We start from the raw sequence: 13250 nt of genomic DNA, 5'->3' as shown, positions 1-13250 counted from the left end.
CCTGTCATAGAAAACTGGGACAGCATCTCATTCTTAGGTTCTTAGCTATTGTACATTTTTTAGTAGAGTTTCATATTCTCATTGGATTGAACCACTAATATAATCTGAGGAATTCAGTTCCTAGCCTATAGATCCTGACTGGGTTTAACCGTGAGCAAAGTGTCCATCTGGCTGGTGACGTTAAGGCAGGAGAGTTTTTAAGTTTATCTGGAATATTAAACCACAGTGAAGTCACACACAGGTTGTGGGTTTTAATTCATAATGTAAATGTGCTGAAGTTCTATAGCATGATTCATCTCACCCTAACATGTGCATCTCAGGTTAGTCAGATAAATAATGCTTTCAAATGTGAAATACTTTAAAGGAAAGTTTAGCTTCTTAGGGCTAAAGCAGGGTGGAATGTTATGTGGCAACTGAGGGGATTCAAAGGTCCTAGGAATTAGATGACTGAAGTTACAGTGAACACCTAAGTCACTCTGTGGCTTTAGCCCAGTAGTTCTGTCATAGATATCACAACCCACATACTGTGATGATAATAATTATTAGGATCATGAACTTAGAAGCAGCTTGCAACCCATAAATAGGGTCATCGGTGGAAAACGTGCTTACTTATTCCTTGTATATCATGATTTGTAAAAATACTCCTTAAGTGATTTTTGAAATTGGAAGAGGCACAGATGCTATCATTTCCTAGAATTGGATGATTTATCATGCTCTATTCAAAATTCTTCATCACAGGACAAATGTTTCCATTAACCTTTCTTTCATGGAAGCCAGCAGCCATCTACACCTTACTAAATCCAAGGCAACATCGCTGCTAATAGCCATGCAGATGTAGTCAACTTGTTAATTACTCCTCCTGACATGGTAAGAAGTGAAGTCACATCCTCCCACTCAGTAGCACAACCATGGACTTGAAAGAGTAGTGAAATTGCTACCTGCTATTCTTGTTCCCCAAGATAAGGGTACTTGGACTCCTGTTAATTATCATGTTTTGATTAAACAGGAGTACTTTGCTCGCTTTGTTCATGTACAACTTTGAAGTAAATGACATTTTTTTCTGGAAGCAGAGAAAGTAATGATATGCCTTTATTAAATATTAGTAGCATTATCTAAATTAAAGTGGCTTCTAACAGAAAAGCAAATGCTGCAGGAAAGGTTTGCCCGAGTTATCTTTAGCCTTGATTTGCGAAAATGCTAACGTTTGTAAGAAATCCTATTTTCTATTTGAGAACTCGTTCTGAGAAAAATATTTTTTACTCAAATAGTCTTATTCACATGAGTGGAACACTTTATAAGCAACATTTAGCTATTTAGAAGGACTACAGTACAGCCTAAAGAATAGCTCAGTGAATTTTTTGGGCAGCAAGTCATAGCCTGTGTAGCTGTTCATACAAATTTAGTCACATCTGTGCATGCTTGCAGATTAAAATCATAAATGGTGGCTTTCTTGATAACAGCATTTGCTCCATGGCTGATAGTTACTGTACTAGGCCAAACTATTCAGATTATAAGACTTTGTCTTTACCCAATTCTCTGCTGTTTCCCAGCCTCTCTACAGAATCCCATCATTTATAGGAGGTGACCTATACTACATCCCACGGAATCCTACATTTCACAATATGTTGTTATATAAGAATGCAATCAGCTTCTCAATCCATAAGTCTATAAGAAGGAAGGAATTCATTTTTTTTTATATGAATTGTAGTTAAAACTTGATTAGAACTCCTATGGATTCTGTTTTCATGGGCTCTTGTGAACATGCATTTTTCTTTTATTAATAATTACATTTTCAAGGGGGAAAATGCATATTTGCAACTAGGAAAAAGTTGCAAATAGCAAAAAAAATAATATATACTGTAGTAGAATAATAATAAAAAAAAAGCCTACATTTCTATAACAGAAGAGATTTGTAGTGGATTTTTTGTGTTTAATTTTCAATCTGCTCCTGGACTTGTTTATTTTCAGGACTAGGTAAGTAGTTTGAGACATTGCAGGTACTCCATATAGGCATTAATTTACAACGCTTTCTTTTTGCACTTTCAGATACTCTCAGCCTTATAAGCCTCTTTGTGTTTGTATACACAGGTACATGCACAAATACATAAACCCCCACACAGATATATATATATCTGTATATGGCTAATCTCCCTACAATGAAGTACCTCATGGGAATGGATAAATATCAGTACTCAGTTTAGAAAGATCTCTTGGCTTATTGCATCAGAATACTGAGTTGGGAACCAAGTAAATGAACTGAGGCATCCAAGTCAACAGCGAGAAAGTGGTCACTGTAGGGGGGGCAAGCAGCAGTGGAGAGGTGGTTCCTGTAATCAGTAATGTTGTGAATGGTGGGTGGCTTTGGTTGACTTCTGTGGAGCATTTGCTACTATGAATACAGGTTGAGGGCGTTATGCTCACATATACTGTTACAATTTATTTGCGCCATATAAAAGCTTCAAGCCCTGACACACACCTGACACTTTATATGTATGTATGCAATGAGTTTGCATTGCTGGCCACTTAGGTCTTACACGTTTGACCTTCTTTGCCTGAAATTGGTATCTTATCTTGATTTTCTGTTGTATGTTGTGCTTTGCCTATCTCTTGACAAGTGCATGTAGATGAAAACCTCTTCCCTGAAATACTTTGTGCAACAAAATTACTCTAATTCTGGTTCTTGAAAGCCACCCAGGCCATTGCCTCCTTTTCCAACTGTCTTGTTAGTAAACATCATGATAATAAGGACCCAAAGGGAGAAGACAAACCAGATTTAACAGACCCAAAAGTTCAATTCATTCAGATTTCTGTTCACACACAACCTTGTAAAGCACAGGTGATGCTTCGTTTTTGTGTGCTTACCACTGAACTGAGATTAAGTTGCTCTTGCTTCCACTGCTTTTCAGCAGAGAATGAAAGGGTACCACAATAACGGAACTGCAAGCTGACATTGAAAAAGAGGTGCTTCTACATATCTGTAGGTACAACTAGAGGGGAAAAAAAAAAGAAAAGAAAAAAAATAATAAAGAAGACAACGGAAGTGCAATGGATAAGCCATTTCCCAGTTTGGAAGGCACTGGGTGCATTTCAGGTCACCAAGAAACCTGCCACGTAAGTACCCAAAGCTGAAAATCAATCAGGCTCCTTCAGCAGCTTTGTGTTATCAGTCTTGCCCTGCAGAGCACAGATCTGAAACATTAGGCAGCCCAACAAGAAGGGGAAACTTAATTTGAGAGCAGCTGTTTTAAGACAGATACATAATGGTGTTAGAAGAGGAGGACTGCGGTGAGGTGAGAACCAAACAGAATTCTCATTAGGCTGAGGAAGCTTTTAGCTTTATTATTATAACCAGATGCAGACAGAGTGCAGGCAATGACAGTCACAGCCTAAGTCAGAGGAGGGAGACAAGCATATTGCAATGAAGGTGGCTCAGTTAAAAACAACTAATAACAAATAGTCAGCCTTCAAGGGACTTACTGGACTTAAACTCAAATATTTATTCTGTTGCAGCGATTCTGGATGCTCAACTGGTAATATCGGCCCTGTCACCTCCAGGTATTTAGATACCAGTTTTCCTTGATGGTAGCAGGATTAAGTGCAGAAGTTTATTTGAGGATCCAGGCATAGTCTAGCTATGCTTCTGCTTTCCACTGAAGATATTACCAGTGTTTGTTTCAGGAGGACAAAATCAACTAAAAGTTATTTTAGTTGTTCTGCTCTTTTATTTTCAGACTTAGAAAATAGAAGTACTTTGTTGCATTTCTGTTTTCATTGTTAGTTCTTGAAATTGTGAATTATCTCATGAACAATGAAAGATTTATGTGTCATTGAAGATACAGGAACCTCCAAGACAGAATGCAGTAGTTAAGAGCATGTCATAATACTGAAGAAAAGCTAAATAAAAGAAACGAAGAATTGCATCTTCACCTGAAATTAATAAGGAGAATTGGAATGTATAACAGTAATATACATTTGAATTTATCAGGGCTGTTTGGAAACAATGTTACAGAATCTTTTCAGAAGACATATGTAGCTGAGACCTTGGTTTAATATTTTATCTGAAAATATGTTTATGGTAATTTGAATGCTAAAGCGAAAACTGAAAGATAGGAAGGTCTGTGTTTCTCATCATGCAGCTGAATGTATAATGAATAAATATATGCATTCCTTTTATGATACGCACTTAACATGACTTTGTTTTTTTCTTAGATTATTTTAATTTTCTCAAGGCCTTAGCTATAGTCTTTCTATAGGAGTAAAGCTAGCAGACAGGTACCATCTGTAATAAATGCTGCATTACTTAGCTACTTCTCTTTCATAGAAACAGCAGAGATGTTCAAAGCATGTGGTTACTGAAGGAAGGGTTTCTGTCCATGCATTTGGCAAGGCAGCAGTCATTTGTGCTCTGTCCTGAAAAGCATTATCAGGATTCTTCTACCTGGAATGATGATGTCTGTTACCATCACTTGTATATGTGGGAGCAGGCAACTTCTGCTGTTAACGTAAAACTGAGCAAAGCCTGAAAGACCTGACAAAGACCTTACCAAGCTAAACAAATGACAGCATAATGGCAAACACAGCTCAACGCTGAGAAATAAAAAGCAGTAGCACTGGAAAGAATAATCTGAAGTCTCTTTAATTGCTGTTATAAAGTAGAATTATGTAAAACTAGACAGAACTGGAAATGGGATATTTAAGTATCCTGGCTACTAGTCTAGTACTAATTTCCCTACTTGCCTTATTTTCAGGGTACAGCTACCTATGGATTTACAGAATACCAGGCAATCAAAGCTGTCAGTTCTACTATTATAAGCCATTCGTTGCTTATCATGTGTGCATAGCTCATAGGAAGGCAACCTCTGTGACTTGGTGTTCTTGTCTGCAAAATGCTGATAGCAATGCTCACCCAAATTATAACGCACTCATACTCCAGGAAAATAATTATATGCTAAGGGAAATTGTTAGACCAATGTATTTTGATGGGCAATTCCTATGACATGCATATTTTTATCTCACATAGACAGAGTTTACCTGTAGTAGTTGGTACAGTGGTTTAAGTTGCTGTTCATCCACTTTCTTTTTATTTAAAAATTCTCTGTTATAAATAGAAACAGCACACATCGAGACAAAGGCTCATGATAACCCTACATTCAGGAGCATCTCTGGATTAAAATGCGTATGTAGCAAATAATCTAAGCACATCAAGAGCTGGGTCTCCTGCTCTCTCTGGCACACAGAGAGAATAACAAGGCAGAACTCCAGGTGTGGCTGACAGAGCTTGGACTTCCTTTCACTAGTTTGGCACCTCCTTAGCCAAATCAAATATCTTTTGGCTCATCTACATATGTGAGAATCCGATTGGGTTTATCTGCAATTGATAGTGTCTAAGACAGAGAAGAGAGTATTTATTTGGAAGGAATATAGAGCAGAATTAAGAAACGGAAGAAAGAGGCAGCTGACCTATATTTCAGGTACTGGAACATGTCTGTAATGCAGATGAAAAGCCCATTCCAACTCCCCTTTAAATCGTACACCATCCAAATCTATTTGTCATGAAGCAGTTACCTGCTCATAGCTGAAAAAGTGCTTTGATATATTTTTTATGAATCTAGCTTCTCCAGCACTAAGATAACTGATCGCAACACAATCTTGCATTAATTATTGTACTTCTGTCTCCAGAATGCTATCCTATAAAAAAAGGAAAGCTGAAAAACAAGGATTTAGTCATTTTACAAAAAGAGAGCCAGATAAAAAAAGGCTTAAGGAAGAATTTTTTTTCTTTTCTTACAAAGTACTATAAAGGACAATCAATTAAGAAAAAAAACAGTTAAAAAATGCCTTTTGAAAAAAACATTCTTTGTTGATATCAATAAGATATTCAGTAAAGGAGGAAAGAATTAATAATAAAAAAGAAAAGGTGTCATTCAGAAAACATTTGGAAGGCTGGGGTTTGGGTTTTTTTTTCCCATCCTGGAAAAAAGTAAATGGTCAGTAACAATTCAAGGCAAGCAGTATAATTTTTTTAATCTGAAATTTGTATCTCTTTTAATTTTTATTTTTAATGTTTCTAAGATACAAAATTCCTCAGTCCATATTCTCTATGAAAAAGGTAAATGATCATGTAAAAAAAAAAATGTTTTACCAGATATTTTAAGTATCCATCTCATATATTTATGCATTCACATATTATACAGATTATAAGGATGCAGGAGTTTTTATTTCAGTTTTCTCTTTGGTACCCTATAAAATGTTCATTCTTGAACTCTATGTTTTAACCATGGTTATATCTTATGGCAATGTCAATAAAATCATTCCACTTTTTTCTTTTGGTTGTTATTATATTGAATCTTTCTGATACATTTTACCTAAACGAAAAGCTGAGGCCTTACAGTTAGCCCCAGAAAAAGAGTAATACTGAACTTAATAAAAGAAATATAGTTATTGTCTGATTTATTGTCTGATGTCTGATAATTATTCTTGTCTTTTTTTTGTATGTTACCTTAATGCTTTACTGAAATGGCAGCTGGAGTTTGGCCTTTTAATAAATTTCAGTCCTTAGAACTGCAGGATGTAAAGTCCAGATACACATGGCTTAGCAGCTCCCAATTAAGTTTAAAGGGAACATTATGTTACTATTACAAATTAATTAGGTGAAAGAAAACGTAATGTACTCAAACACTGTGACTAGTGTAAATATACCCAACAGCATTTGTAATAATGTGAATAATTTTTAAGGAGAGGCAATTAGACTGTGAGTTTGCTAGTGCTCCTGATGAAGACACTCCTGCTGTGTTTTATATACACTCAGATGCTATTTCAGTGGAACATCTTTCCTTCTGTTCTCAGCCCACATGTAAAACTGTGCTTGTCTCAGATCTCAAGTTTCTGTTTCCTTAATGTGGCCATCATGTGTACTATGTCTGGACTAAAAAGGCTAGCCACATTGTAGTCCCTTCTGAAATTCTGTAGGGAGTATGTGAAGACACCAGGTTTCTGCTTAGCATTATAGCTGCTAATAAAATATTTTTTTAAAAAAATAATTAACTGGGCCTGGCATAGAGACATATCCAGCTCTTGGTCTCTAGGAGGCTTTTTTTTTCCAGTTAATGCTTCCACTCCGTTGTCCAACTGAGTACAATAAAGACGTTTGTCCATGTAATCCCTCACTTAGATGTATTTCCATTACTTCCCTAGAGGAAATAATAGAAGCATAGAATCACAGAATGGTTTTGGTTGGAAGGGACCTTCAAAGACCATCTAGTTCCAACCCCCTGCCATGATGGGCAGAGACACCTTCCACTCTATCAGGTTGCTCTAAGCCCTACTCAACCTGGCCATGGGCACTGCCAGGGATGGGGCACGCACAGCTGCTCTGGACAGCCTGTGCCAGTGTCTCACCACCCTCACAGGGAAGAATTTCTTCCTTATATCTATTCTAAATCTACCCACCTTTAGTTTAAAAACATCACCCTTTGCTCTATTGCTACAGCCCCTACTAAAGGTCCCAGTTTAAAAATGTTGTCTGTAGACCAGAACTAAATGGCACAGCTCTTCCACTTCTCGCTTGTCTTCTGGGTCCATATGACATGAGGTGGGAGACCTGGTTTTCCATTTATGTGTCTTCCTTCTACCTCCCTTGCTGGAAAAATTCATTATCCTAGTAGCCCAGGAGATGAGTCAATACACATGGTAAATGGAAAAATAGTGCCTCTCAAAAGACTTAGTTGTGTTTGAGCATTAAAAGCTGATAGGTCATAAATGGGTGTTATGGTCTGGTCTCTGGTATGAGCGTGTTGGCTCAAGATATCAATTCCCTTGATAAGTGTGGGCTTTAGGACTTCCTTTTAAATGAGCACCATGAGAAAAGTGGTCCTTAAATCTCCCATATATTTTCCATTCAAATACAGGTTGAGGATATCCCTGCTTTTCACACCCCAATTGAAGATATTGTTAAGCTTTTCTAATATCTATACTATCCTGCTTTTTGCACATGTGCAGAGAAGGAATATTGCAAAGGAAAGTCATATCTCCTTGTTTCATCCCTTGGGATCCCACCATTTCTTGGGAAAAAGGCAAATACTACAAGTGAAAAGCATCTTCCGAAATCAGTTGCCTAGAAAACCATTCATATTCATGTATTTGGCAAATGCTAAACAGAATATTTTTCACTACTGCTAACAGAAGATGTTAGCATATATTAATAATGAAAATGGAACAGTGATTCTGGCACATCTTTGTGGAAGTGTTTTAAGGTCAGTAGTTTGAGAGAACAAAAAAAAATAACATGGGTTTGTACATTCTGTGTTATCTTTGCAAATTAAAAGGGTTACAAACAGCCTTACTCTGCTCCAGCTTTAAGTTGAAACTTTACTGATTACAGTGTTGTGATATCAGGGTAAACCTGGAGCTGCTCAGGAGGGTATTCGATGTAGATATCTTACAACTACTTACTGAAAGCTATGACTTACACCCAGAGGTCGGTGGGTCTTTTAGATATAACTAAGCCAATTCATTTCCTTAACAAATAAGAATGATTTATTTAGGTTCCAGCTTCATTTTTATCCCAAGTACCATTTAAGTATACAAATGTCTTTCTGCATTGCACTGTTTTAAAGCTACTGCATTAAAACTTAGACCAAGTAGACAGACAGGACCACAGCATATCAGCTTTAAAGTACCCAGCTGCAAAGCCAAGAATACAGGCTAAATTTATGCAAGTCATATGTTAATTACGTATGCATGAATGTAATGCAAATGGGCACCCACCTGCATGGATATATATTAATAATACCTTATAGTATTAATAGAATTAATATGAAGGAAATACCATAATTTATTTTACATATTTTTATATTTATCTTTTCATTTTTAGTTAGGGAAAAAGATTAAAAAAAAAAAAGAAAAAATCTACTGCATGTATTATTGTAATGTCATAATAGATTACTTATATTGTAACTAGACTAATTCACTCCATATAGTCCCTCTTTGGCATTGAGTTTCTTGTTCAGCAATCTCTAGAAAGAGGTCTATTAACTGAAATTTACATTGTTTGGAGAGCTCTGGCTTTCTCAGCAAGGCAATGTATCATACAATTAATTAAGTCTCTGGGTCATCCTATTATCAATGAAATTAGGTATTTGTTTGAAGCAAGGTATGTGCCTTAGTAATTTGCTGAGCTAAGGCATGTGCAGGACAACTGGAGGATCAGGCCCAGCCAGCATGGGTTTATGAAAGGCAGGTCCTGCTTGATGAACCTGACGTCCTTCTACAGCAAGGTGACCCATCTAGTGGACGAGGGAAAGACTGGATCTTGTCAACCTAGGCTTTATTCTCTTAGGCCTTTGACACCATCTACCACAGCATCTCCTTTAGAAACTGGCTGCATATGGCTTCAACAGATGTACTCTTTGCTGGGTAAAACCCTGGCTGGATGGTCGAGCCCAGAGAGTGGTGGGGAATGGAGTTACAGCCAGCTGGTGGCCGGTCACAGGTGGTGATCCCCAGGGCTCGGTGCTGGGGCCAGTGCTGTTTAATGTCTTTGTCAATGATCAGAATGAGGGGATCAAGTGCACCCTCGGTCAGTTTGTAGACAACATCAAGCAGGGTCTGCCGGAGGGCAGGAAGGTTCTGCAGAGGGATCTGGGCAGGCTGGAGCGATGGGCCCAGGCCAGTTGTGTGAGGTTCAACCAGGCTCAGTGCCGGGCCCTGCCCGTGGGTCACACCAGCCCCCGCAGCGCTGCGGGCTGGGGCAGGGGGCTGGGAACTGCCTGGGGGGAAAGGGCCTGGGGGGGCTGGTCGGCAGCCGGCTGGGCATGAGCCCCCCGTGTGCCCAGGTGGCCAAGGAGGCCAGCAGCATCCTGGCTGGTGCCAGCAGTGGTGTGGCCAGCGGGAGCAGGGCAGGGCCCGTCCCCCTGCCCTCGGCACTGGGGAGGCCGCCCCTGGAATGGCGCGGTGGGCTCTGGGCCCCTCGCTCCCAGACAGACCCTGAGGGGCTGGAGCGTGCCCAGAGCCGGGCAGGGGGCTGGGGAAGGGGCTGGGGCACAAGTGCTGTGGGGAGCGGCTGGGGGAGCTGGGGGGTCAGCCTGGAGAGGGGGGGCTGAGGGGAGACCTTGCTCTCTACAAATACCTGAATTGAGGTTGTAGGCAGGAAGGTTAGGTCTCTTCTCCCAGATAACAACCGACAGGATAATTAAAAACAGTCCCAGGTTGTGCCAGGGGAAGTTTAGATTGGTTTTTAGGAAAAAAGTCTTCACATAAAGGGCTGTCAGGCACTGGAACATGCTGCTCATGGATGTGGTGGAGTCACCATCCTTGGAGGTATTTAGAAGGAATGTGGATGTGGTGCTTAGGGACATGGTTTAGTGGGCTTGGCAGCGCTGGGTTAACAATTGGACTTCATGATCTTAAAGGCCTTTTACAACCTAAAATTATCTATGATTCTATAAGAAGCAAGACAATTATTGAAACTACTGGATGTGACATTATAGACAGCTTGTCACTTGTGCAGGAGTGGGCTGAGTTTAGGCCATCCTGAATCCTTCACATCTGAATGCTTTAGTTGTTCCTTTGTGGAGGTAGGAAGCAGGTTTTTACATACTTTCATAAAGTGTCATGTGATGCAATCTATATATGTGTGTGTGTGTGTGTGACAAATTGGAATGTCCTGAGAATACTATAATCCAAATATTATCTCAATAGTTATTGTGAGCCTAGTCCTGAGGGTCTCTGGCAGCCAGGCTTGCAGGATTGAATCTTTGCACAGGGCCACCCATATGCTCATAATGATTAATGAAACTTCTCAGATGCATTAAATGCACTTGTCTTGTCTTCACACCTCAGTGCACAGTCAAAGAATAATATCAGCCACCAAACCCACTCAGGGTGCTATGCATTATTATTTAATTAAACAACATGGATAATTTCCAAGACTACTTCAAGTATAAACATGGCCTGGTATCTAAGCTCTGTTTAATCTTAGGAAGAAAGTATAAATGTTGAGAAAGGAATTAAACTGAAATGTGAGGAAAACAATTCATGCAAACAGTTCACCTTTTTTGTTTTTCTCCTTCTAAATATAGGTTGAGAAAATCATGAGCTAAGGGAACTCTCCACCAGGCACAGTTTTTTCCTCCTCTCCCCCTCCAGCCATGATGAGTGTGAAGACACTGATTACAGAATTTATTTTTAAAAAATCTGTTTACATTATCTGCAGAGATACACAGAGGTCTAGTAAATTGTTCTGACATATCTGAGTCAGAAGCCCCTTTTAGCCACAGGAGAGTATCCCAGTAATTTAGATGATGTTTGGTTTGAAACTATTTGCTGGAAAAGCTCTGTGAAAGTGTCATTGCACTGCATAGCACCAGCACACCACCTCTGAACATCTGTGACTTAAACACTACCTGCGGTCTGTGCTACCCTTTCCAAGGGAGGCAAATTTACTTCTTTAATATTTTGAAGTAGTGTCATAGAAAAGACTGGATCACTCTCTTTTGCTAATACGTTGCAGTGTTGGTAGGATTTCAGAAAGTGTCTTTTTGCTTGAAAGAAAACAAAGTTAGATCAGACTGGAGAGCTTTTGAAAAGTCTACTCCAAACTAGCAAAGTTATTTTTCATTTTCTGTTCTTTGAGCCAAACCAATGCTTAGCCCTTACTGCACTGTGTTTTTCAGAGGATGCCTATAAAACTCAAGTCCGAATTGATGACGAGCCAGCTTATTTGGACATTCTAGACACTGCTGGACAGGTGAGTAGTTTGCCAATGTGAATCAGTCAATCAGACATAAACCTAAAGATTTTAACCTCAGATATACGGGTCACAGAGCTAGAAGCAAGCTTCCCTATTCAAACATAAAGGGAGCAGTAGCAGAATAACATTGATGAATTAACAAAGAAGTTTAAAGAAATGCTTCAGCAGTATATTGTAACTTCAAAATCAGACCAGAATAGACAGACAAATATAATCAAGTAGAAGATAAAAAGCTGTTTGTTTCTTTTTCTCTTGTATGTAAAAACATCTATCACAATAGTGGAATGAATACATGCAGTTGTTGGTTTGGTTTATGTGTTTATCATTCCTGTTTTTCTATATATTACAGGTATCTGCTGGTCTACTTGTAGATCAAGTGTTTTATTACCAGTCTTTTCCTTACTATGTTATATTTAAACATCAACTGCTCAGCCACAAGGAACATATCTTCATGTCAAAAGTAGCACACAGTGTATGTCTGACATGTATATGCATGTGTGAGCATCAGTCAGAGAATTGTTTCACATACAGTAAGGCAAAGGAAGGAGTTAAATGCAAGAATTTCTTCTACTTGACTCAGTTCATCCCCTTTCCATCTCTGAACATTTTTGTTGTTTAATGAAAGCATTGCAGCTGGTTGATCTTTTCCTGAGGTACGTGTCAGGTTCTGTTTGAAGGTTTTGATAGTTTCATGAGTTTCCATAGGGGGTGTGCAACTTGTACGGGAATGAGTTAATCAACAAGGACAGAAGATCCTTCCAACAAACAAGATTCAGGAAGTATAGGCATGGAAACCTTGATCTCAACTTCTGAAAGGTCTGAACACACCTTTGCTGGGCACTGCAAATGGTGGGAAATACAGTTTGCTGCGAGGAATTAGAATGGCATCAAGGTACAGAAAGCAGAACATAGTTCAGGGGGATTGTGGCCTGAGTTTTACATGTGAACGAAATATAGGCCAATTTCAAAGTGAACCCAACCTAGTTTCAGGAATCAAAGGGTGCTCTGAATTATTCTTCCTTGACCCAAAATTACACAGTCTCAGCAGTTAACCAGTGCCTTGCTGCTGCGTCTCCTATAAAAGTGTTTGATTCCCCAGAAAATTTAAGCTGAATTTCAAGACACGTATTCAAAGTGGTGAATTTAAGTGACCTAAAATTTTTTATTGTAACAGAAGAATAACATAAAGGAGTTCAGCGCATAATAGTCCTCACATAGCTTCAGCAGTGATTTGGCTGGGGGAAAGAAGGAACATCATAGCTGTTATTTGGTAATGTCTGAACATATCTGTGCTTGTGTTTGAGAAGGGGAAGAAACATCATCTTTGCCCACTGAGGCAAGTAACTTCAGCCCTATGTGGTCATTAGTGCAAAATCACCAGGGGAATTACACCTCTAGCTGTTTGCTTAGCCTTGTAAGGCTTTATGGGTTAGGGACCTCCTGTGTTATCCTTTCATATAGTTCACTGTCTACATCTACTTCATTCTACTCCTAAATTCAC

The 13250-nt window shown here is 39.0% G+C and overlaps 1 protein-coding gene across 1 annotated transcript in view; it reads left to right on the top strand.

The window, feature by feature from the left end:
- The window catches only part of RIT2 (Ras like without CAAX 2), a 178735-nt gene that overhangs the window by 61559 nt on the left and 103926 nt on the right, over window positions 1-13250 (top strand). The window contains exon 3 of the mRNA XM_005239827.3: window positions 11673-11746. Coding sequence (XP_005239884.1) covers window positions 11673-11746 — 74 coding nt within the window. The remainder of the gene's footprint in view (window positions 1-11672; window positions 11747-13250) is intronic.

The sequence above is a fragment of the Falco peregrinus genome, chromosome Z, assembly GCF_023634155.1.
Source record: "Falco peregrinus isolate bFalPer1 chromosome Z, bFalPer1.pri, whole genome shotgun sequence".
In the NCBI taxonomy this organism is placed as follows: Eukaryota; Metazoa; Chordata; class Aves; order Falconiformes; family Falconidae; genus Falco; species Falco peregrinus.
Note: the sequence above shows the minus strand (reverse complement) of the source record. Positions and strands in the feature narration are given on the sequence as shown.